General features: G+C 37.4%; 1 protein-coding gene across 9 annotated transcripts in view; it reads left to right on the forward strand.

Annotated features, from left to right (window-relative positions):
* LOC105457474 (serine/threonine-protein kinase mig-15) overlaps positions 1 to 26,224 on the forward strand; it is a 37,868-nt gene extending 11,644 nt beyond the window's left edge. Inside the window, exons 4-21 of one of the 9 annotated variants that reach the window (XM_011702157.1) lie at positions 1,559 to 1,603; positions 1,712 to 1,994; positions 2,439 to 2,650; positions 2,767 to 2,995; positions 3,088 to 3,348; positions 3,767 to 3,930; positions 4,396 to 4,416; positions 10,562 to 10,747; positions 10,992 to 11,092; positions 12,112 to 12,203; positions 12,297 to 12,373; positions 13,528 to 14,325; positions 17,978 to 18,118; positions 21,997 to 22,210; positions 22,906 to 23,126; positions 23,214 to 23,531; positions 23,985 to 24,284; positions 25,092 to 26,224. In XM_011702157.1, coding sequence (XP_011700459.1) covers positions 1,559 to 1,603; positions 1,712 to 1,994; positions 2,439 to 2,650; positions 2,767 to 2,995; positions 3,088 to 3,348; positions 3,767 to 3,930; positions 4,396 to 4,416; positions 10,562 to 10,747; positions 10,992 to 11,092; positions 12,112 to 12,203; positions 12,297 to 12,373; positions 13,528 to 14,325; positions 17,978 to 18,118; positions 21,997 to 22,210; positions 22,906 to 23,126; positions 23,214 to 23,531; positions 23,985 to 24,284; positions 25,092 to 25,175 — 3,747 coding nt within the window. In that variant the 3' untranslated portion in view covers positions 25,176 to 26,224. The remainder of the gene's footprint in view (positions 1 to 1,558; positions 1,604 to 1,711; positions 1,995 to 2,438; positions 2,651 to 2,766; positions 2,996 to 3,087; positions 3,349 to 3,766; positions 3,931 to 4,395; positions 4,417 to 10,561; positions 10,748 to 10,991; positions 11,093 to 12,111; positions 12,204 to 12,296; positions 12,374 to 13,527; positions 14,326 to 17,977; positions 18,119 to 21,996; positions 22,211 to 22,905; positions 23,127 to 23,213; positions 23,532 to 23,984; positions 24,285 to 25,091) is intronic. The other 8 variants (XM_011702173.1, XM_011702190.1, XM_011702199.1 and 5 more) reach the window with 8 other exon arrangements.
* The last annotated feature ends 331 nt before the right edge of the window (positions 26,225 to 26,555 follow it).

The following is a 26,555-nucleotide window of genomic DNA, read 5'->3' on the forward strand; positions in this document are numbered from 1 at the left end:
TTTGAAAATCATGGAAAAGTCAGGGAGTTTCAAAATTCATTTTCTGTGGTATCTCTGTGAAACTATCCAACTATACTGTTGCGCTGTTGGCTTTACCTTGCTACTGGAGCTACAAGTCACAGTCGCGATGATTTTCTCAGAATCATGTAAATGATTTCGCGAGATAGTGAGATACGAACGTACAAGTCGGCTTTGCGTGTGAGGCGAGGTCTACACCAGTCTACAGCTATCGGCAAAAGGCGACTTCTTTTAGAATATGAAAAAAAAAATGGCTCTAACGCCTGTGTGCCGGCACCGCGTACCGCAACCGCAGATAGATAAGTTTTTATCAGCGTGAGACGTGAACGCGACATACGATTCTAAGTTCATTACATATATCATCAACGCCGACGAAAGACAAAGATCCATTTCCACGAATCTGCGAGCGATACGGTTTGATACTTGACGGCTCTCAGAATCTAGAATGAGTAATGTCACGGGACGGGAAGATTTTACATATGATTTTATAACGGACGCGCTCTTTCCAATTTGTTAGACGATTACAAGAGTTTGATTTGATTTTCGACTGATTCGGTTTTTAACTACGGTTGCTGGTTTCTAAATCCTGGCGGCAAAGTTTTTTCTGCCAGCGAATATTTTTATTTCTCATTTGGAAGGCTATTTATATTATTTGAAAGAAATAAGTTATTCGCACGTGCACGTGCAATAGCGCTTTTCCTTTGTACCACCGTCGCATTTAGCTTATAAAGAGACGATTTTACAGTTACACATTGATATGAATCATCTCGCGGTGATACTTATCTAATGGAATATTCCCGGTAAACAGATTCTCTTCACGCTTTATTTCTCTATTTATATCTGAAGCAAGGATCGTGGGCATCGGTATTACCGTTACGCTGCACTTTTAACCGTTTCCTCTCACGTAAATCGACCAAATCAGCGGAAGATTTAGCATCGGAATTTAGCGTTACGATTATGATTGCGCACATTTCTCTCTTTCTCTCTATCTCTCTGCCTCCCTTTCTCCTCTCTCTTTTATATATCTTCTTAGCGAGTGCCCTCTTTTCTTCTCTCTCATGTAACGCGTGAGTAAAGCCTCGACTCTACTTACCTACTTAACGTACGGCACACTGCTTTTCTAGACAAAAAGGAATTTTCACATTTTACTTGTCGAGGAAATGTCTAATGCTGTTTACCCTAGCGATTGTATTTGTAGAGTTCATTTTCGCACGATTATCAGCGTACGCAGCTGGAGTTTAATGCCTTTTAATTATGCCGTTTTTCATTAACGTCACTTGTAGAACGACTAATTAAAGACGCGACTTTCTGTCAATGACCTACTTGCAGAATTTTATAATGGGATTTATGCTAATCAAATTTTCAATATTGTACAATTTCACAAATCTCTTTTTATACAAATTTAAAAATAAATGATATGTGAAACAATGTATCTTATGTAAATAATTGTTTACTTCTTGATCTGTAAAACACATCATATAAAAAATTAGAAGGCACATTTGATAAATTGTATCCTTTAATACTGTTCGTCTCGTTGCAGGATGAAGAGGAAGAAATCAAGTTGGAAATAAATGTACTCAAGCGGGTGAGTGACCTAAAACATCTTCTTACTTTGAATAAATATTTTAAAGCGCTGGCGTTGGCTAGCGGAGTGTATTAATGCAGACAAATTGATTTTTTTTTTGCCTTCTAGTATTCGAATCATAGGAATATAGCTACGTATTACGGTGCCTTCGTAAAGAAGTCATCACCCGGCAAAGACGATCAATTATGGCTGGTTATGGAATATTGCGGAGCTGGCTCCGTCACGGATCTCGTCAAGTCAACCAAGGGCCAGAGCTTGAAGGAAGAGTGGATAGCTTATATATCGCGAGAAATACTGAGGGGACTTAGTTATCTTCATAGCAATAAAGTTATCCACAGGGATATCAAGGGACAAAATGTTCTGTTGACTGATAATGCGGAAGTCAAACTTGGTAAGGTTGATAGTGATGATTAGATTGAGGCAAAACATTCGTTATATTAGTCAAACAAAATATTACATTTCATTATTAGTTCTGGAATTTTTATCTTAAGATAAATTATTGTTGACTTTAATATACTTTTTTTCACGTAGAAAGAAATTGATAAATCTTCTTCCCAAAAATATAATATATAGGTATAATTTATTTGAAACTTTATAAGAGAAATTTTTTGCATCAATTTAATACATATCTGTTTTTATCATTTAAGATAAATTGTTGTTGATTTTAATATACTTTTTCCAAGTAGAACGAAATTGACAAATCTTTGTTAAAAAAAATATATATATATAATTTATTTGAAACTTTATAAGAGAAATTTTTTGCATCAATTTAACACATATCTATTATTTCGACATGTTTTATCTTTACGCATTAATTATTCTGTGGTGTCTTCAGTCGATTTCGGCGTCAGCGCACAATTGGACAGGACGATAGGTAGAAGAAATACATTCATCGGCACACCTTACTGGATGGCACCAGAAGTTATTGCATGTGACGAGAATCCAGATGCTACTTACGACAATAGAAGCGACCTTTGGTCGCTCGGAATTACCGCTCTAGAAATGGCTGAATCACAACCTCCGCTCTGCGATCTACATCCTATGAGAGTGAGTCTCTTCCTCAATACGTTGAGTACGATTAACACGTACTTTTCATAACGTACAACATTCTTATGTTTAAAGTTATATATTGTTACATAATTATATATTGTTTTATCGAACAGGCGTTGTTTTTAATTCCTCGTAATCCACCGCCGCGGCTCAAGTCTAAAAAGTGGGCCAAAAAGTTTCACGGATTTATTGAAACGGTGTTGGTGAAGGATTACCATCAAAGACCATACACGGAACAGCTCCTTAAACATCCATTTATACGGGACCAACCTACGGAAAGACAAGTCAGAATACAGCTTAAGGATCACATTGATCGCTGTAAAAAGCGCAAGCAGGAGAAAGGTGCGAAAATGAAAACGAAAGTTGTTTCCTACGAAACTCTTATTTCATATTCGTTGCATCATCGTTGCACACCATTCGTCCGTTCGTTACAGAAAGAGACGATTACCGATACAGCGGTAGCGAGAACGAGGAGGACGAACCGGCATTGGCGGGCGAACCGTCATCTATAGTTCAAGCGCCTGGAGGTGATACACTGCGCCGTAATTTCCAGCAGATTCAGGAAGGCAGAACTTTGACGCAGGATGTACCTCCACAAGCGCCCGCCGCTAAAGAGAAGCCAGGAAGTAGATCTCAAAGAGAAGTGCCAGAGCCCGGACCACCCGCGAGACCCGCTATACCGCACAGACTCATAGGTACATTTAATGAATGGAATATTTATTTACTTTTCTAGCCGAAGGAGGAACTCGGTTACACTTTTTTTCTTATCCATCCTTTCTACTTTTTGGCACTTAAACTTTAAATGCCAAAAATTCCAATTATTTACTTACCCTCGTTTATTTTCCGCGATTAAAATCCCACTAATCTGTCTATCCAATCTTCATTTTTCTTCACCAGCCTTATAAATGCTAAAAATTCTAATTATTTACTTACCTACGTTTATTTTCCGCGATTAAAATCCTACTGATCTGTCAATTGAGTCTATTTAATTTTCTTTTTTTTTTTCATCAGGCTTCTGGTTTCGCTTCTTATAAATCCATTTAATGATTCATGAAAGAATTTATATTGTAGCTGATCCTTTTCATGTTACTAATGTTTGATGACTGTAAATAGTGGTGCCCGATCCGCAACCACCGTCTCGTCCATTACCTCCGACACCTAGAGATGATCCTCGACAACCGCACAAAGTATCTACGCCGCCTTCTAATCATCAGACACCTGGAGGGGGATCCGGAGGGCAGCCCGCGCCTCAAAGGAACAGCGTTTTCAAGCCTATGGTAAGTCTTTGTGAATAAGCTCGTACTTTTCGTGTCCCTCCAATCTTCTAATCATCCAAACCAAATGTCCTTCCCTTCATGACACTCTGCTAATAAGGACACTCATAAATAGACATAAACAAGAAGTATAGATAACCAGATCTGTAGTAAGGCGTACGCTGTCGTTCCCTTTTCGTTGCAGTTTTGCCTTAAATTTTGTATTTATCGATTCCAAGTATATATTCTCTATATAACGCATAGTTCACTTTGTATGTTTCCTCTTTCTCTATACACTTGCGATATATTATATATTATATATTTTTATCGTACCCATTGCACGCGTTCTACGTCGCTGTTGCGTCATATTGACACACGCTGATGCGTTCTACTACGTATTATACACACGAACATACACAGAGGCTCCTAGCACTCGAACTTGGAATGTATTCGGTTTTTGTTTCTTTTCTATGTTCACACCTACCGTAGCTGCCGCCGAAGAAACCAGAGGTAAGACGACACGCACACTTTATCTGTGTCTTTTTCTTATATGTCTATTGACAAATCACTTTTCTGCAAACGCTTGCGTAATACGGATGATTTAGTAATGACGATCAGTGCAGAAGCTATGTCGGTTTTTATTGTGATTTATTCGTCACTCATTTACTACGAGAACGACACAATTAAAAAAAACGAAGTTTTCCAGAAAATAATACGTAATTATTTCTAGAAAATAATTGAATATATTAAATCATTGTCACAAATTCACAAATTTTGTAATATTAATTTTGAAATGCAATTTTGATATAACTGATTATACAGGATTCCGGCTAAAAATGTGTACGTTTAAAGTATATTGTTTTATTTCTTTATGCTCTCGTTCTTTTGCAAGCAATTAAAAAAAATGACAATTTTTATGTCATAACAAATGACAGATATGTTTTAAAGCAAATTAATGATTTTGTAAAGAATGATAATGATTGTTCATTTCGAGGCTTTAAAGCTTCTTATAAAATAAAAATTTGGAAAATTAAACTAACTAAACAAGTTGCAATAGTAGCAAAAACTGCATTTAGATAATATGTGATAGAAGTGAATTGTAACGTGACATCAGTCACGTAAAACAATTCTAATTAATTCTCCTAACGGAGATGCCATAACCTGCGAAATACGGATGAGATGAGCCATAGCCCATTCGAAAGGGGGGATTGAATGTACAAACACGGTAAAAGTGTTTTTGGAATGGGCCTTGGTTCTTGAGAAAATTGTAAATAGACGTCCGATCAGCTGTACGATAAGTATCCGAATTGTGTAAGCAGGAAAGCGGCGTAACTGAACAGACTGAGGCGCGTCCTTTTCTTTTTAACAAGGTCGATGAGACTTCAATGCGAATTCGAATCCTCGCATTGCCAATTTTTTTTAAATAAACGTTATATTTTCTATATATAAATAATTAATTTATCTTTTTTATTTTAACAAAAATACTAATTATTGTTCAATTTTTGTTACAAATAATATCAAAAGTTTTAAAAATTTTAATTATTTATTATAAAATTCTGCCATTGTCATACAATTTTGCGGATGAAAATCAATATAAAAACATTTAAAACATAAGTAAGACGTATCATCATGAACATTTTATAAATGAATTATTTTTACAAACACATTTCATACTGTGAATATTTGGCGGAAAACAACTGATTTACATTATAAAAAATTTCGCGTTCGGATGCCAGTTTTGATGCGTACCAAACAAATTGTATTTTTAAATAGCGGAGCATATAATAAATAATATGTGTTAATGATTGTATTCGAATCGCATCATAACGCGTATTTAATTTGCTTTTTTCTTCGCTAACAAGAAGATCTGAGCAGTTTTAAATTCGTTTTATTATGATTTTAACTTGTTTATGTTTATAAAAATAGACATTGCATGGCTGGCAAATTGGAGTGCATTTTGGCGGAATAATTTGCAAATTACAGGTCGGCTTATTTTCTTTATTTCGGAAATGTTCATTGTACATATGAATATTTTTGTTATCTCTCCAAGAATCGACAATGCATAAAAATGGATTGTTGCCCACGTAAGATTTTACAGTTTTTAAATACTGTTCATACAAAGATGTCAATTTTCCCAATTTTGAATAGACAACAACATTTTTACATAATTGTACAAGTTCGTCGATTTCTTTCTGAACACGTACTCCAAATGTTTCACTAGGTTCTTGCAAACAAACAAATACCTTTTCTATTATTTTACCAGATTTCGTTAAAGAATATCGAGCAGTATAAGAATGTGTAACTTTATTTAAATCATCTATATAAAGCTCGACTGCCTCTCCTCCTTTAAAAGTATATGTTCTTGATACATTTGCTCGATACTCACAATCTGTTTGATCAGTATTAATAATAAAGTTGGATGTACAATCTGATGAAATAGATTGTATTAAATTTTGAAATCGTATCGCGGATTCTAGAACCTCTATTCTAGACCTCTTGCGGTGATTGTATTTCCTTTTTGGACAAATATCGAATTACTCGACGATTTGAAATTTTATAATTTTTCAAGAAAGTTAACCAGCTTGTAGATGCTACAAAGCGAAAAGGACACTGATTTTCCTCTTTTGTGCTTGGATCTCGGAATTGGGCTGCAGCACCTATAGCCCACTGTTGCACTTGACGCCTTGTAACTAGCTGTTTACATTTTCGTGCTTCAACAAATCGATCATAAACGTTTTTTTTTTCTTATAATGTTCATTTTGTCAAAAGGTTCCACCAGTTAAAATATCTTTTTTAAATCGTGCAACATGTCGCAAATAGAGTTTAAATCGTTGTTGCAAAGTTTTAAAACTCCACTTCGGATGTTCGTTTGCAGTCATGACAATTTTTAATTTTATGTCAAACGGAACTCTGTCAATACTGGCAACTTTTGTAGGTGGCACATATTCTTCATCTTGACTATGAATTGGATGTTGAAGGCATTTCTTCTTCTTCTACAACTTGTTCTTCATCAGGCAAAAAATATTCCGTTTCCTCCGTAATTGTGCATTTACCCAACATTTTTATAAAAGTTTCAAATAATTTTCCGCCAACACTCTTTGCAATATTGGTAAACTTTTTGGGTGGCTCGGCGTCAATCATATTAAACTTTACTAACATGTCGGTAGAAAAAATCTAACATTACTATATTACATATATTTTATATGTAGTTACAAAATATACAAAATATTTACCTTGAAAATATGCGATACTATCAGTTAAATTTTCTTTCGACATCATTTCATCAGATTTTGCCAATATCTAGATATGGTCTATTAATGATGGATCTACACTTGGCATTGCCATTTTTACAATATGTAACATTAATTTTTGATTGCGAAATATAGAGATTTCTTTACTAGTCAATAGTCGTAAGATAACTAACTTGTGAGAAGAAGGCCTTAACGGTAGGACCTTTCACAACACGCATGCGCAGATGCTTTTTAGAATTTTCTTGAATAAAGACAAAGGAAAGATCGATATTCCGAATAATACATATAGAGATACATATAAATAAATGCTTACAATATTTTATTATGATTCTTACCGACCATTTTCAATGTTTTTACACTGATTTTTATTTACAAAATTGTAGTAGGGGTAGAATTTTATAATAAATAATTAAAAATTTTAAAACTTTTGTTATTTATTATTATTTGTAACAAAAATTGAACAATAATTACTTTTGTTGAAATGAGAAAGATAAATAAATTATTATAGAAAATTAACGTTTATTAGTAGTAGTAATTGTTATGCGGTTGGTCGTACGAAAGGCCCAGCGTCACCTAGCTCTATAAAGTGCCATTGTAACTTCCGCTTTATTTTTGAAGGATTCCAATGGCAGTCTCCCCCTGCTGTCCGACACTGAACTTCCGTTCGCCTTCGTGCCAGGCACCAGTTCGTCTCAGACCCATGCCAGACACTAGGTTTTGTTCAGTTCCTGCGCTAGACACTGGTCCTATCTCGGACTTAGCGCCAGACACCAGGCCCCGTTTAGCCCCGTGTCGGACACCAGGTCCATATCTCCTCGGAATCCCTCTCCACCATCGGGTGTTCTTATTTGACAGAAATACTCTCGGTGGTTTTGCCTTGCCTTTCCGAGAGGTGGCGATCGCTTTCCAGAGATCGTGTTCCGATTTGCGCCGCCAAATGCTGTAGAGCACCGGCAGCGCATTTCAGAGCACCGTAATTCTGGATGGTTTTGAATTTGGATCCTCGGCACAGTAAGCTGCTACGCAGCGCCTTGCGCCACAATCGCCGTAACGTTTATTAAAAAATAGAAAAATTGACACTGCGAGGATTCGAACTCGCATTGAAGTTTCGTTGGCCGCATTAAAAAGAGAAACTTCAGCTTTCCTGCTTACTGACGCATAATTTGGATATTTACCATACAGCTGATCGGATGCTCAACTTTACTTGCAATTTTCTCAGGAACCAAGGCCCATTCGCGGAAACCCTTTTACCGTGTTTGTACACTCAAGTTCCCCTTTCGAATAGCCTATGGTTCATCTCCTTCCGTATTTCGCAGGTTGTGGCATCTCCTTGTAAGTAACAAAACAAATACAGATTTATTAATACAAATATTTATAGAACAAATTTAAATCAATAGAGAATGTGTTCTCAAACGCACTGATTCATTTGTAAATTTTTCCGTTTTATAATAACAAATATGTAAATATCCTTTTAATTCGCTTGAACCCTTGTCTTGTTCGATTACCAAGCTTTTACTCTAATCGTCTAAGTGAACTTTCTTTGTTAGATTGTACATGTTCGAATCTACATACACAACACGTTTGTTGGTGTTTCGAGATATAATATATATAATTAATTCTATTATCGCATCGTTAAAACGTAATATTTATGATTAGTTTGTGTATTGAAAGTAATCGATTTGTTCTACATTTCTAACAATCGATATGCAGAATGGTCCACCAGAAATGAATATCTGAATAATTCATTTGATAGAAGACATGAAAAATATGTTATGAAGACAATTTATTTAATTTGAGAGAACAAATATGTAATTAGAAAAACAATTTTTTATAAAATTATTATTTTTATAGTTTTTAAAATCAAAAATTTGTTTTAATGGAGGGACATTTTTATTTCATAATTTATTAACTATCTATTAAAAATATCTGTTAAAAAATATATCTTCCGTCTTTCGAATGGCAAATAGTAGTGAATTGTACTGAACAAAAATTAAAACTATTTTAATGTTATGTTCAGCTTTCTAATTCCTAACTAATTATGGTCTAATATATGATTTAATGTTTCATTAAACGTGTTGCGTTAGAATCGGCATCTTAACATTACAAAGGGCGATTCTGAAATAGCAGTAATTTAGAAGAAAATGTGTAGTTTAATCGCTTTAACCCTTTGAGGACCGACGCTTTTTAACAAAGTATGAAAAATCTAACTTTCTAAGGACTTTTAGCACGCTAAATCCGATTCTGGCTTCAGAATTCAAAAATTCAATGTTATTAATAAATAATTTAGTCTATAATTTATAATAGCAACTAACTCATTAATATATATTAGTTTGTAAATATATTTTGTTACAGTTTGTTACTAATAGTTTGTTTTGCGTATCACTAATGAGTTTTATAAAGCGAAACTGGAAACTTGTTACTTTTCAATAAATATTCCCTAAAATTAGAGTTTTATGAGTTTTATAGAGTTTAATCAGATTATTTTTTAAATTTCACACTATATTTAAATTCCACACTATAATCACAATTTTCAATTTTTGAATTCGAAAATCAGAATCATATTCAGCGATGCTAAGAATCTCTTAAAACTAAATTTCACAATAATTAGATTATTCTTTTAAAACATGATCCACTATTTTAAACTTGTTATTTTTTACTTTGAATTTTGATAAAATATCAAATTATTTCATAGGCCACGTTTAATAAAAATCGAGCGAGCAGTTGTAAAATAAAAGGGGATGACTCCACATGGGGTCGCCAGTTCTCAAAGAATTAAGGACAAAGTCCTCCTTAAGTAGGTCATATAAACACAAATACGGTAACGTTTCTTTTCAAGTTATAAACGTTTTCTGTCTTGCGACAAAGTTCTGTGAAAACATTTCAGTTGAAATATACAAGTTGATCTGTCATCATATATTGATCTTATTGGTAGCATAATGATCAAATAAATGATCAGTTTGTTTGTAAGTTGAGAATTAAGATAATTATTATTAACAATTGAGAATCTTCCTGTAACTTCAACGATCCTTATGAACATATTGTAATATGTCTATTAATTTGTCATAAAAAAGGTTTTTATATTAATTTTTGCGAGCAAAGGGTATTTATAACTTGAACAGGAAGCATTTCTCCGAACTAATGTTTATATTATCTGTTTCTTCAAAGTAGAGTATACTTTTAAAATTTGGCCACGTATTTCGGAATCAACCTAATTAACATTTTATTTGAGCGTCGATAGTTTCGCTTAAGTGCACAACGTTACGCTCCCTTCGAAGTTTCTCCTTGCCTTTCTGCCTTGTTTGGCTGCCTTGTTGGGCTATCCGATGGTGGCTTCTAGCAAAAGATTCTCAGAGATCTCGGAACAGTGACTAACGGGGTTGTGCGTGTATGCGTGTGGGTGGTAGGACATGGAGATACTGGCTGCTCAACTCATCGAGCTTGGTGTGTCACAGGGCCCCGAGGCCCCGCCAAGGCCAAACAGGCAACATAAGGGCCCTGCAGCCTCGTCTACATCGAATTCGGTGCAGCCTGCAGGTGGTAACGATCAGAACAACAAACAGATGCCGCAATCCTCCAGTATTCTCGATCAAGTAAGCCGCGCGTGCGACCACGATTGTTATTTCAGCAGCTAAAATTCACTTATGCCTGCATCCCTGTCTCCTCGTTGTTATCATTATCCCTTTCGTTTTTCTTTGTCTTATTGCGTGAGACACATAAACGTCGCCTTGCGTCTAGTTCGAGGTAAAAAAAAAAAAATACACGATACAAAAAAAATCGAAAATGTGCACAGAGTGCGAAACGCTCTAAAGACGATATATCTCCTTATCGTTCTAGGCTCTATCAATTGAGAGTGACAGCGATGACGATGATGATGCTGGTGGAAACAATTTGAGGAACGACGGTACTTTGCTGGCTAGCGACCCGCCCAAGCCGCTGTAAGTAAATGACTTTGCCGTTTTGTAAAATAACATTTCAACATCAAGAATATTTTATTTGGGAATATTTGATAACATTGTAATGATACTCCCTATGATTAAGGTTCCACTGTCATTCGTTGCCATAAAAATATATGTGCTATTGTTAATTAATTAATATTAACGCATATATTACTTCAACACTATTAATGAAAAATATTGTAACTGCAGCGCTTGTTGAAACTTATTTGTAGAAATGTGCGAATTGTTCGAATAGGAATTGTATCGAATCTTGAACCTGATTCGATTCGATTCACTTTGATTATATTTTTTTATATAGAAATCTTTTTTATTACTTATATATTGCAAATACAATAATTGCTAAGTTGAATTTTAATGTTGTTAATTAAAAATTACGTTTCAATTCGAATTGATTTAATTTGATTTGAGTTGATTCGGAGTTTTGATTTAGATTCGAACAAAGAAATGAAATTCGATTCGATTTGATTTGGTGTAAAAAAAATTCTTGATTCGCACATCTTTATTTGCATAACATTAAGAGTTTTCTGAAAATAAAATTGAATGGAAATTTAGAATTTTATTAATATTTATATACAAAAACTATTTCTTTTAATTATTACATTTTTGTGCAATCTTCAATCAGCTTCATGAAAGATCCGTTATAAAACACCTTCTATTAAAAAAAGCAATTATAATACGTTTTGTTCGTATGATCGAATTTATTTCTCGTAAGAAACAAATAACAATATGTGATAATATACAATATAACACGCAAAACCATTTCTTTAACGCTTTTACAATACATTAAATATAATAAGATGAGGGCGTAGTTGTATTAATCTTACTAATGCCATTTCGTTTCATCTTCCATCATGCCTATCCCACGCTTCGACATTTCGCGTCATATGGTCGTCTTGGTCGCCTCGCCTCGCCTCACCTCGCAACACCGACAACGCATTACGTGTGCTTCATCCACCCGTCACGTCGTTCCGCTGCAATCTCTATTTCAACCGCTGCAGTCCCGAATTTTCTCCTTTCAGACCGTCGTCGGACTCGTCGTCGTCATCTTCGCACAATGCTCAAAACTCCCATCACGAGGATAAGCCGAAAGGTACGATGCCCACTACTTTCCAGGAAGGCCGTTATTAATGATACTACGCGCTGTGTGATTTTAACACCCTGCCTTTGACTAATCTCTTTGTAGGAGGAGCACCGAATCGTCCGCTCCCACCAACCCCCGATGAGGAAGAATCGGGAGACCGTACGCTAGTCATGAAACGAGTGAGTATTTCTCTCTTCAAGGCTGCGATGCAAGCTGAAATATACATTTGTAGATCTCTTCTCTTCCGTTCAGATATATTTCATTTTGGTATAACTTGAAACTTTCATATATACCAGTTGGTATGTAACGTACGAATCTTATGTAATCATGTTTCAGTAGTTCGCGCAAAGCAGTCGATGTGTTTTCTTGTCTAACCTGCACCGAATTCGATTGGACGCACTAGTGCGCACTGGTGCATATTAAAGTCGTTGTACACTAATCTAATCTATAAAAGTAAAATATCTCGAATGATAAAATGCCTAATATTTATTTTATCAAATGGTAAAATAAAGTGTGTATATTGAGGATTTAATCCGGTTTCTATGTTTATATTAAGCACACATCGTTATGTCGATTTGTGTACAACGCCTTTAATGTGCACGCATTAGTGCGTCCAATTGCATTCGCTATTATTTAACCGCTCACGAGTATCCAAATGATATATTATTTGTTTATCCCGAAGTTTTTGTTAACGTAAGAATGGATTGGATTCGAGGATGGATGGAAAAAAGGCAGGAAACACGGGCGATTGCGACGCATTGTTTATCTTTCTTTTTTTTTTTTACCTTTTTTTGTAAATACGTACGAACGTTAACTGACAATCGGGACTAAATCAGTGAAATTGTCCGCCCCCTTCATTGTTTCGCTCTAAGTATTCGTCAAGACTGAACTTTGTATATTCCAAGCGAGCTCCATGGCGCACTGCCTTGTGTCTGTACTTTTGCCGCTGTCGTACGATACACCATGCACATTCATATACGAACGACGATCACATACGTTGCTATAGATGGACTGACTATGTTGCTGCGGTGAAGCTGCAATGGATTGTATTGCGTCGTTGTAACTTCCTTTTTTAACTTCCTGTCGTACTTTTGTACTTGATGTTGAAATTAATATCTCTTGAATTTTTTATCACTTTTAACTTTACATTATAGATTTATTGCCGCCGCAAAGATAGTCGTTTTTTATTTACATTGTCATCGTTACACTACACCACTACATCACCACCATCATCGATAATCATCGTTTCACGTTGTTATCGCACGCATTTCTTTTTCTTGTTTTTTTTCTCTGTCACCGTACCATTACCTTCGCCATCGTACGCACACTCTAGAAACTTAGTCAGATGTCAGACGATCGTGCAACGGCTAGCGGCAACCGGCGTTCAGAGATAGACGAGCAGCTCCTCCTGAAGGAGTGGGATTTCACCCGCTTCTTTCAGGGTTTTAACGAAAAGTTGGATAAAATGAAACAGGAGCATCAACAAGAGGCGGCCGGCCAAGCGAGCAAGTCTGGATCCAACGAAGATCGCTCGTCCTCGTCCAGCGAGAGAACGCTCAAGAGACAGGAGCAGTTAGCCCGAAGGAAACACGAGCAACAGCAGCATCATCAAAAGCAACAGCAGCAATTGAAACCGATTCACAGGCGGCAAGAGAGCGATTCGAAGCTGGGCAATGCGTCGAGCGCCTTCGCGCGCGCCTTTCGCCGCGAGAACTCGGACTTCTTCCCGTCCGCGAGGCACTCGGCGTACCTGCAGAAGTCGTCGGACTCGTCGAGATCTAGTATATTCGCTAGCGGTAATCGACGCGGTAGCGAAATAAGCGTTGCCGGTATCGTTGGTAAAAAAGGCAGTGCCCTCAGCTCCGGGGAGCCGGTCCTAACGGATTTCTCGTTGTGCCGCGACGTTGGGCCTCAGAGGCCCAGGAGAGAAAAGACCGAGAGCGAGATCGTCTTCGGTAGTAGGCACGAGGCGAGGAGGTACGATTTCGGACGCAATAAAGAGAACGAGAACGCAAGAAGACGCAGTTGTAGACCCTCGGACGCTACGGCGTCCGCCGTGGTCGAAGATGCGGGAACGATTAAGTCCACGGCCAGTACGACGGCCAGCGAATACAGCCCCGTTGTTACCCAGGTCAGTCCCCCCTCCCCCCCCTTAGGCGGTTATCGTCTGCGCCAGCCTCCGCGAGTCGCGGGAAACTTTCGCGAGTTCTACGCGAGTCCTGCCTGTGTGCTTGCCTGAAAGAGACCCCTCTTACTTACCTTATATTGACACTTTTTGCCTGTTATCTTCCTCGATCCTCAGCCCCTTTCCAAGAACGTATCTTCGAAGTGTCCGTCGAGTTATTCATATGTATTATCCATGTATACCGTTCATTGCCAGTGCAATTTCTGTAATTCACATGTAAATATTTATCACTTTGTTAACTAATCAACATATTCGTGACACCCCGTGTGACGCTCGTGGACACTTCGATTCTTCACGTTTTCCTCTTGAGACAATCGTGACTAATTTTTCGACATCCAGCGGCATATAACGATCACATAGAAAGCTAGTCAGCTACGCTCGACTTTTTAGGCGCATTTTCTTTCCTTGTGTTTAGTCATTTTTCACGATTTGTCAAGTAAGTAGCAGGCGATACGTTATTAATTACTAGTGCTATCAATAACATATTAGCAGTATTAATATCACCTCTGATATAATCTCTGATTAGATTCTCCATTATTTTTACGTGACAGCGACGGGATCTTTGAAGCATAACGGTAGAGAATATCGTTAATACACACCGCAATCTATCTGATACCGCTATTACTAACATTATTACTACCATTAACTACTCCTATTATATTTACTTCTACTATTAACTACTACTGCTACTACTGTTAGTACCACTAATACTAGTTCCTACTTGTTACTAAGGTCATGGGAGATTCACGCTAAGAGGTGCTGCAGTGACACAATATCTTATTCACTCTTTCCTCCGCTCTTCAAGAGGCTTTTTGCAAATGTATTTGCTGAGTAGCGATAATGCGCGTTATTCTCTTCGGCGATTCATCTGGGGTTACACATTCATAATCGTCGCACGCGCGATGTTTCTATCTGTAAACATTTGATTTGCCTTATTTTAAAGTATCTGTCAATATACGGTTGTGGGATATATCGCGCGAATACTCACTAATGAGGATGCGGCCAACACGAAACTGATGTCGAATTAATTAATTGCTACTCGGTAATTCAGATTTTCCTCTGTTTTCCACTCATCGCTGTGTCCTTGTCCCTGGCAAACGAGCCTCGTCCTCTACTGTCTGTGAGTGATGCGTGCTATACTATGTGGAAAAGCGCCGGACGTCACTTCTACGGTGATGAAAATACGAGAATCTGGGACTGAACTGAGGATTAACCGCATGGAATTTCTTCGGGATACTCGACAACGTCGTTACCATCGACACGCAACGACACGCCGCGGGATTCGGCAAAACATAAAAAAAAAGACCTACTAAAGTTCGTGATGACAAATCACAAAGATTTTTGTTTGTATGATTAACGTGTTTCAATGTGATCTCTCGTTACGCGTCTATTTGACACTTTGATTTCTGTTAACAAATCTATATGGAAGTAATCGGAAGTGCGACGAGTTCAAATAAGAACTGTCGACAAAATTTATTATCTGAGCAATTCCAATTAAAATCTCTTTCGTTTAGAGAAGAATATTCGTGACGTTGATGGGTACGACCAAGCGAGAGAGCCGGTTTTATGATATCGAGAATCCTTCATTTTTTTAATTAAATTTTTCTCTTTCAAATCTTCTTTCTTGAAATGCAATTTTTACTAACAAGAAATCTGTTTACTTGGAGATTTGTAACTAAAATAATCCGTATTAACAACAGAACTCGTTTTTTGAGATATGACACAATATTGGCTCTTTATACATTAATATGTGAGTTACTAAAGTATATGACTAAACACATTAACACTGTCGCCGTGTTCTTTGAGTATCAGTCTCTCGGAAATCCTATTACTCGAGCCAAAATCTTTGCATCCCAAGAATGAAAGAAGTAGAGAATGAGAGGGAACAGAAAGAAAGAAAGTGGGCGAGATTGAGAAGAAAAGAAAGATCGAAAGAAAGAAAGAGTAAGGATAACGATCAACGATCCGGCCTGGCGTGTATGAGTGCGTTTTGTGTTGCAATACAATTTCTAATGTCATGCATGATTCTGTGTGACCAAGAAAAGATAGATGAGAAAAGAAGGGAAAAGAAAGAGACGATGTGCAAATGGTTGAAGTGCTGGGAGAAGAGGAGGAGGACGACGTTGAGGCAGAGAGAACGCAGTCTCAGAGAAGTCATGGAACCGGAAATAGACAATGGATCACATTGTAAACATCATACGAGGCTGTGCCTGTTATCACGAGCATCGTCTTGCATGACGCTTGCTTGACATGTACGAATGTTGTTGCCTCGTTCGAGATACGCGCGTTTGAGACCAGCGACTGTGTCTCGTGTGTCTTCGTGTGTTGCAGCACGTGCTAAGCATGCTTCATTTTGTCTCTGTGTATGTGTTCTTCCGGCATGTACGCGTGTAGCGATTTTGTGTCTGTCCCGGGATTTCGTGCTAACGTGCGCCAAGAAAGGGCACCTGAAAATTGAATTTCAAATGTCCTTGTCTCATGTTCGTCAGCCGAGAACCACCCAGAGGAGTGTGACTGTCGCGTTAACGTCGCACGATGTCCGAAATGAAGGCGACAATTGCACTCAGTTTACTAGCTTAATTAGTATAAGTCTAGTTTGCTAATGATAGAAGCACAGCAGATGATAACTCATTGTACATCATCAGTCTATTTCATTTCTTTTTTTTTTTTTGTTGCTTATCGTTGTGTAGGTCTGTATCTTTTTTTGTGCTAGCGATTATGATTCATTGTACGTCCCGTCAAGATTGTGCATTTACATTTCTATTGAAATTAGCATAACGAGCTCCTAGGCTAATGAATACTGGAATCCCTTGTAAATCGTCATAATAAGACTTAATTGTAGACCATTCGGTAAATTAATAATGTTAAATTTAATGAAATAAGTATAAGAAGCAACTAGATATGATCGATATTAGCTAATTGATTTGCATGACTGTGACGTTTTCTCTTTACGTATCTTCTACGCTATACGCGCTGATCAATAAGACTTAAGTCGTACAACTTGTTGCGTATCCGTGTGGAGAAATCAATAACGCGTAATCTCTTTTTAGATGCACCGTCGAAATAAGTTCTTTGGTGTTATTTATATTATTTTATTGATTTTCTGTATCTGTTTTTTCACAGCTTTTCACGTTTTTTTTTTTTGCATTCCTCTGTCCTCTTTCTGTTCTTTCATTGTCTCTGCTTGCTTTTTTGCTTTTCCATGACGTAATCCGCGCTTTCATAACATTATTGCTCTTCACTAGCATTATTTCCTCGTTGATTATCAATTCCTGATTCCTGCCTCTCGATATTAATATTCGGTGTAATTGTCCTATTTCTCTAATTAGCGTAATTTGCTCCTTATCCTAGCCGCAATATCGAGATCTAAATTCTTGTTCCATTGAGAAAGCAAAGAAAATAATCTCATATCATCATTCTATCTACGAAGATGAGAAATGATCAGAATTGGAAGAAAAAGAGGAAATTTTGCGAGAAAAATAATGAATAAAATAAGAATTCAGGTCTCGTTCGAGTCTCTTCTCTACCTCTACTCTTTCTTTTATCCGCTGTTTCGACTGGCCACTTTTTTTTTTAACGGAGGTTCACTGGTTTGCAGAATCGCGAGGGCGACCGTTCAAGAGGCGGAGGTGATTTCCAGAGATCGGACTCGTCCCCGGGTTCACGGCCCAGCTCGGTCTTACCGGATCTCCTGACTTCTTCGCCGGGCCAACGGCAGGACAAGTCAACTAGCGAGGAGGTCAGATTTATCCGTCCGTCTATGTACCTATGTACCTGTGTCTTCTATATCGGTCTTCTGTGCGTGCACTCGCATACGCTTCATCTCTTTCGATCAAATACAGAGATACTAGTGGGATATTTGTGATACGCGATTCGATATAGAATGAAAAGAGAAGGAAAATTAGGTGTCGATGTCGGAACCTGACATGGAACTGAAAGTCTCTCACGTTTGACGGAAGATATGCTCGTGCAGATTTAAAAGTGGATCCAATTTGGCAAGGACGACCGATTTGCGAGCGAATATCTACGGACGAACATAGACAAGTTGAGATGTAACAACACCACCTTTGCCTCTGAGACACCAACGAGAGATAGAATGTATTTGATGGCGTAAATTTAGGCTACGTCAACATCATTGAAGTAAATTCATTCGTTCGTGTTTATTTACTCGCTCCTTTCTTGGATCTTGGTTCCAGTTTTAACGTGCGACGGATGCGAGCGAGTGCGCGCATGGCATTACTTTCCGCAACTCTATTTTATACGAAATATGTTTATATATACATATATGTATATGTACATATATGTATATGTACATATATGTATATATAATATACATATGTATATAATATACATATGTATATATAATATACATGTATATATAATATATATACATATATATATATACATATACATATATATATGTCTCGTCGAGGCGTGAGTCTTGTGAGCGATGTGACGTGCAACATCGTTGACGTATCAATGATCGAGAATCTTGAGAATGATTATCAGTTTCGTTCAGTAGCAAATGAGAATGCTTTCTTTTCTCCGTGTTTATATCGGACTGTCCGAGGAGTAATGCTTTTTTTTGTGATTGGGTCGAAAACGTTTCTATAATGTGTATACAATTATCATCGATTATATTCTAAGCATACGTCGCAAAATAGGTACGTAGCGCGTCATGGTACTGTGTTTACCCGCAAACATGTGATTCGAGATTTATATTCTTTATTTACCTCTCGCCAGACTTGGAAACAGACTAGTGGCAACGACATTAACGGTATGAGCTCGCTCGATGCTTCCGTACTTTCGGAACTATGCCGAATCGACTTAAACCGCGAAGTGATTTACATACACACGCATTTATACGCATACACATATATACATACAGTTTAAGTTTGAGGGTTTGCACAGGGGGCGGCTTATGCTTTGTGTCAATGTCTTGTTAATTGTCCGTGATAGCGAAAAAGTGCATTTTGTTGACTATACGTATATCAATCTTGTTGTTCCGTTCCTTTAGGTTGCATTCTCACTTTTACGTTATGAATTTTAGCAATTGGTAAATAGATCTTGACGGTATTTTTTTTTAATTTTTTTATTTCTTTGTATTCTTTCTCTGTTTTCTTTTTATGTGCACCGACAAAAATTACTGTCTACGAAAAGTCGTGCAAGAAAAATTGCCTTGCGTTTATTGTACGATGTAGTAGGCAGGGTATATACCGGAGGGAGTTGATTTCCGAGAGTTTGATTTCGAGCAGAAAATTTTTAACTCTTAGAGGAGACTCTTAGAGGAGATTTCAATTCGATTTCAAGTCGTCGTATTTTTCTGTACTCTGATAAAAAGAAACTTAAAAAGAAAGAGAGAGAGAGAAAGAGAGAGAAAGTTTCCACTAGTCTAGTAACGGTCCAGAAGTATCGCTCTTCGGGTCACGTTCTATCTTTCTACTCGAATCTCCCAGTCAGATCGGTGAAGCAATATCAAAGAGAATCTTTGCGATTCAACCGCTCGTGCAGCATCACTCGATTCATTACTGTAAAAAAAAAATTATGGACAGCAGCTTCTACTTTTCTTAAGCATATTCTTTTGTATTTCTCTCGCTTCACGGGAACGAAACAGCTCTTCGAGAGTATCGAGCTGTATACAGTTCTTCTCCGTGTCTCTTCCTGATTTTAGATTATGCCTTCTCGGATATATCGGCTATGTCGCAAAGTGTATAGTATCCCAAATACGTGAACAGGGTGTTCAGCGATCCTTGAATGTCCCTGAATTCTGGAATTATTATGGAATTTAATATGTCCTGGAAAATTCCTGGAAAACCCCGGGAATTTCTGAATTGACCTTGAATTTTTGTCATTCTTTTATTCTAAATAAAATTGAATCGTAAAATAAGAAAGAAATAAGAAATATTTCTTGCGTGTGTCAAAAATTATGTTGATAAACATCGGTAACGTTGTTTTTGGAAAAGTTTATGGTTGTACAAGCTCTCCTTTAAAGATAAAATAAGACAAGCAATTTGTAAAGCAATAAATAATATTGTTCTGTTCGCATTTTAATTGATTTGTCACATAGAATCCTAATTCGAATACAAAACATATGATATTGCGCAAATCAATAAAAATTAATTAAGTAATGAAAATTAATCGACCTGGAAAAACCAGGATTTTTACCTGAAATTTCCTGAAATTATCCTTGAATTGGCTAGCCAGATATCGCTGGACACCATGATGAATTGCATATATGCAAGAGCGCTTATATCAACCTCCCCATCCACGTGCAAGAAGAGACGTGAAAATCGTGAATAGAGCCGAAATCGGACTTTGTACATAGAATTACAAAAAAAAAAAGAATTATTGGCTTATTACGGTCACGCTTTAAGTTACGATCGGCAGGATCGTAGGACCACGCATTGTCTCTGTTTCACGTGTGATCTCTATTAAGATTATACTCTTCTCGTCTCGATTATACTCGGTTGTCAGCGTGACTAATTCAGGATTATGTTGTGTGTTGTGGGACACGCGGGAGCTCTAACTCGAAGGGCAGGGCCCTCTACTGACCATTCCAATCCCAATACTAATTACAATGTAAGTATCTATTCATCCATTAAAAAATAAAAAAAACTTCGACTACCGTTCCTTTTTCCTCCTCCTTCTCGCCCCCCGCTTTTTCGCGCGAGGGGTGGGAACAGAGGGGTATGAGAGGACACGTGTTAATTTGCTCTCGAACGTTGATCTTTTTTCATTATTGCACCGCGAGAATGAATGCCAGTTTTGTGTGCGCGCAGGCCGTTTTTATCTTATACCCTCTTTTTTTGGTTGGTTTTTTGTGGGAATCTATACTTGATTCTTGGTGTCACCATGGTAATAAAACGTATATTAACTCTCTAACACGGCCGCGACCACCGTTGCTTTTTGTTCTCACATCTCTCTCTTCCTTCTTCTGTCCTTTCTCTGGGTTTTGTTTCTCACCCATAAAAAAAAAAAAAACGTGCGACGACGCGCGTTGGATAGATCACCGTCGCTTCACGACGCGGATATTTAAATCCTGTATATTGAGTGTTATATTGAGAGTAACACGAAGACATACCATAATAACAAGCTAATATAGTTGGTAATTGTGGATGTCGTTGAACGCAGAGTTGGCTAGTTTTGAGTCTGCTTGATCCTTACCAAACGCATCCCTCCGACACACATACACACATATGGATTACATGCGAATGCCTTTATTCTTTATCATTTCTATGTTTGAAAAAAATGCTTTAATTTGCGATCGAGAGGTGATAGACCTTGTTTGTTTGTAAGAATGCTATGTAGATAATATCGCATTTGAATCGGCTGATTTGTTCTCTCTTCATTTTTTCATTTCTTCGCTCAACCCTCTGCATGTTGTTTTTTTTTTACCAATTAAATTAAAAAGGAAAAGAAAAGGGAAAACCTTGCGCGTTTCTGCGCGACTTGTATTTTTTTCTGTTGATTGTGTTTGCGGTATTTGGGTTGATGATAAATTCTCCTAGTTCACTCCAGTATCATCTTTGCGTGCAAAGTATAGTAGTTTTGCCTGGCATTTCGAACACGCCTCCCCCCCTGGAGTTCTCCCAAACGGCAAAGTTATCTTTGTTGCAGTATCGACAAGCGGTGAAATCACCTCCTCCGTTTGCGCTTCAACAGAAGCAGCGGTCATTCCTGACCTTTGGATTCGGAGCCGGTCCAGCGAGGAGAGAGTCCCACGTGAACGTTAACGTGACTCCGACCAGCCACGATTTAGCATCGGACACACCGGAGATACGCAAATACAAGAAGCGTTTCAACAGCGAGATCCTCTGCGCCGCGTTATGGGGTGCGTACATAATAGGACTGTTACTTTTTAATTACTTCGAAGCTTTAAAGTTAACTTCGATCTTTCGAAATTTAAGATGCCTTCGAAGCTTTGAAAATTAACTTCGAAGTTTTGAAAAATACATTTGTGCAAATTTAAAAATTAATAATTTTTATTAATTTTACGATTTTAAATTTTCTGTTTTTAAGATTGTTTTATACTGAGGAAGATTTAATGACGCCAAAACAATTATATTAATTTATTATATTATTGTTCATTTATTTAAGAATAAATTTATTTTTATTTTTTTGAATTTTCTTAGTTTGATTGTTTCATTGATCATTATCTTTCCTTATTTACATATGTATCAAGTTTAATTATTACTTTGTAATATTCCAGGTTAAAATACTTTAAAATTAGTTAGGAAAATTACGTATATATATTTTGAGCATATATATTAATTCTTTTTATTTACAATATTTATAAATTTTCTGAATAAATTCATTTGCACGAATGTATTTTTCGAAACTTCGAAGCTTCGAAAGAATTCGAAGATTTTAATGCTTCGAATATTCTGAGCTTCGAAGTACAAATGTCAAAGCCTTCGAAGCAAATCATCAGTCCTAGTATATCGGGGGCAGAAATCTTTTCTATCTTGTGATTAATCGTATAATACGCTCGAGTTCGAATCATAATCGATTCTTATCTCTTCACAGGTGTAAATCTATTAATTGGAACCGAGAACGGCTTGATGTTATTGGACAGGAGCGGACAGGGTAAGGTTTACCAGTTGATCAGCAGAAGGCGTTTCCAACAAATGGAGGTCCTCGAGGGTCAAAATATCCTGGTTACGATCAGCGGTAAGAAAAACAGAGTGCGCGTCTACTATCTTTCTTGGTTGAAGAGCAAAATTCTGCGGACGGACGGTCACAGTGACGTAAGTTTCCGTTTTACATGTATCGAAGGAATTCGCTTCTGTGTATCCATTGCGTTTTAATGTCGAATAAATCTTGTTTATTTGCAGCAAGTCGAGCGACGTAACGGTTGGATCAACGTTGGCGATTTGCAGGGCGCGGTGCATTTCAAAATAGTGAAATACGAAAGAATAAAGTTCCTCGTGATCGCACTGAAAGATTCCATAGAGATTTACGCCTGGGCGCCAAAGCCGTACCACAAATTTATGGCCTTCAAATCTTTCGGCGAGCTCGCGCACAGACCTCTGTTGGTTGACCTCACGGTCGAGGAGAGTTCAAGATTAAAGGTTATTTACGGTAGCGCTGACGGATTTCACGCGGTCGATTTGGATTCCGCCACGGTTTACGATATATATCTGCCGAAACATGTAAGAAAATTCAGATTTTTCCACGTTAGGAAGATGTGCGCAATGCTATTTATTGCCGATCTTATTGTCCGAGAAAATCAATATTTCTTTTAATAATAAATAAATAGTAATGCACGTGTAGAATATTTATAAGTACTTTGCAGTGTCTAAAATGCCGACATATCGTCGGCAAATATTTTTAAATCCAACAATTATTGAATTTGGAAGAATATATGTGTAAAATTTATTACAATAACAGATTAGATTTAGCAATAAAGAAATATTGATAGAGGATATTGTACTATTCTATATAATTTTAGATATTTTTACCTATCAACGATATTTCAAGTCTGTTATCATTTTTTTAAATCAGTCGATAAATAACAATCGAGAATATGTACATCTATATTTTTTTACATTTTTATTCTTTTTAAAGATCTATGATATGTATTATCATTTGTTCTTCAATCGCAGACCCAGGGTCCCATTTGTCCGCACTGTATAGTAGCGTTGCCGAACAGTAATGGCATGCAGTTGCTACTCTGCTACGATAACGAGGGCGTATACGTAAATACTTACGGCAGAGTGTCAAAGACGATGGTTCTTCAGTGGGGCGAGATGCCTACGAGCGTCGCGTACATCGGTACGGGACAAATTATGGGCTGGGGCAACAAGGCGATCGAGATTAGGAGTGTGGAGAGCGGTCATCTCGACGGTGTTTTCATGCACAAGAAGGCTCAACGGCTCAAGTTCCTCTGTGAACGTAACGATAAGGTGCGTACGGTTTCAAGTGTGCACACTTCTATGATTAACACTAGAAATACTAAGCTCATTATTGATCGTTTATATTTTTTGAATTAGTGTTTGAATTATATTTCTTATGTAAAACATAGGATTCTGAAATTTTTTAACGTTTCAATAATTATCTCCTATGTCCTTTAGCTCCGATCTACAATAGGTGCAGTAAGCCTTAAGTCGTAAGAAATTGATCAATCACGACAATGTGAGAAGAATAATCGACTATGATTGTGCAATTTTTTATTAAGCTTAAAGCTTATATCTATTGTAGATTGAGGTTTATCTTGATAAAATATTTCATCACTTTCTTTAATTTTCATAGTAATTTATTTGGTTGGTTCTTTTAGTGAGTGAGAAATATTAATACTTTTAGTGTTAATTGAAACGTGGAACCGTATTAATACTTGGAATAGTGCGAGGAGTCAATCACTATGGGAATCAGTATATATTTTTTCAGGAATATATTGTTGGTATTGCGGCAATACAATACTAGCAATATGCTATCAATACATAGCAATACCTCAAGCAATACTTAGTAATACATTAGCAATACTTGACAATATTATTATGCAATAAGTGGCAATATTACTGACAATACGAAAACAATAGAATAGCAATACTAGCAATAAAGTGTGTTGTATTGTCATAATTGGCAATCACTGTACATTTTTTTTTTAGTAGTGGTTGACCCCTCGGAATAGTGATTCTCCTTGTGATTCTCTTGTTAACATCCTCTCGCTTATATATAACTTTTATAACATTACATCGTTTTATATGCCTCAGGTATTCTTCTCGTCGGCGAAGGGTGGTAGTTCGTGCCAGATCTATTTCATGACTCTCAACAAACCCGGCATGGCCAACTGGTGATCCCGAATGAGGCCGAATCTGGCCCCAAGATTATCCTTACGATTACCCCCGCCACACAATCCCCCGCGTGTATCGGGATATTCAGCATCGGCGCGCACACTCGCTCGCCCTTCACTGCCAGGACCCAGCGCCTTGGAGACCAGGAAGTGCGTACACCGTATCCAGCATTCTTATCAGCATCATCAACAAGTACAGCATTATCAGCGTCAACGTTATCGTTACCATCCTCAGCATTATCCACGTAATCTTTCGTACAGCTACAATTACGACTACGAAGAAGATGAAGAGTATGACGACAGGTTCCCACGATGCGCTCGGTTGCCCCTGCGAAGCACACCGGGGACGTTGACATTCGTCAATCTGCTCGTCAAGAGATTCCTCTGTTTTTTCACTTGCTCGCCCTGCGGACTGCGTAGCGCGGCTTAGACATGCGGCGCCGAGACGCAGTGCGAGAATTCTCCCCCTCCATTCCCTTCAGAAAATAAGAGCGCACGATAAATTATTGCATGCTGGTAAATCGTGTCAATAATATTCTATGTATCTGTCTGTTTTTTTCCCTCAATACAAATTTATCGCTTTAATCACTACGATAAGTCTGTACTTGTTTCGCGTTGGCACATGTATACGTAAAAATACCTTAATTCTCAAGGAATAATCTTCAATATTAAAAAAAAAACGAGATAAAGTGTGTTTTACCGTGTCTGATGAATAGTTAGTAATTAAGAGTGTTTTATACGGAAGATGATTTAGAATAACGTAATAGAGTATGAACTTGATTTGTGCTGATCTTTCTATAAGAAAAAAAGAAAAATGTGAGTAAATAGCTGTAAGAACAGGTGTTGACGAATTACCAGCTTGCATAGCCGATCGGTTGTGCCGTGCAACTGTTTTTGTAAGGAACCTCGTGCAATATCGGCGGATCGGTCTGTACAGAAAAGGAGACCCTATTCTAAGAGACTTTTTCCTTACTTAAATCAAGGATAGACTCCGATAATCGAATTTCGAGTGTCGTATAAAGAATCGGAGATCTCGAGGAATAAAAAGAAAAAGAAAAAAAAAGAAAGACAGACAGAGAAAAAGGAAGCTCCGTGCAGGGCTCGAAAAATCGTGATTCTTTTCTTGTCGAAGTTTGTTAATTTCTTAGTGAAAAGTTCTGGTGTGGTTTTAACGAAATGTAGCGACGCTCTTAGTAAAAGGCGGACGCGTTACGACGGGCTGACGCCATGAATAATGAAGGACATCGTTACATACGGACGCGATATCATGATAAATTTAGAATTAAGTGAGAGTAATTACTAACGTTAATTAATTGTATAGTTATAGCAGCTGGGGGATTCTTTCCGCCGGCACGTGCGGGCAAAAGCATGAGACGAGGACGAC

Source organism: Wasmannia auropunctata, unplaced genomic scaffold (assembly GCF_000956235.1).
Source record: "Wasmannia auropunctata unplaced genomic scaffold, wasmannia.A_1.0 LD336103.1, whole genome shotgun sequence".
NCBI lineage: Eukaryota > Metazoa > Arthropoda > Insecta > Hymenoptera > Formicidae > Wasmannia > Wasmannia auropunctata.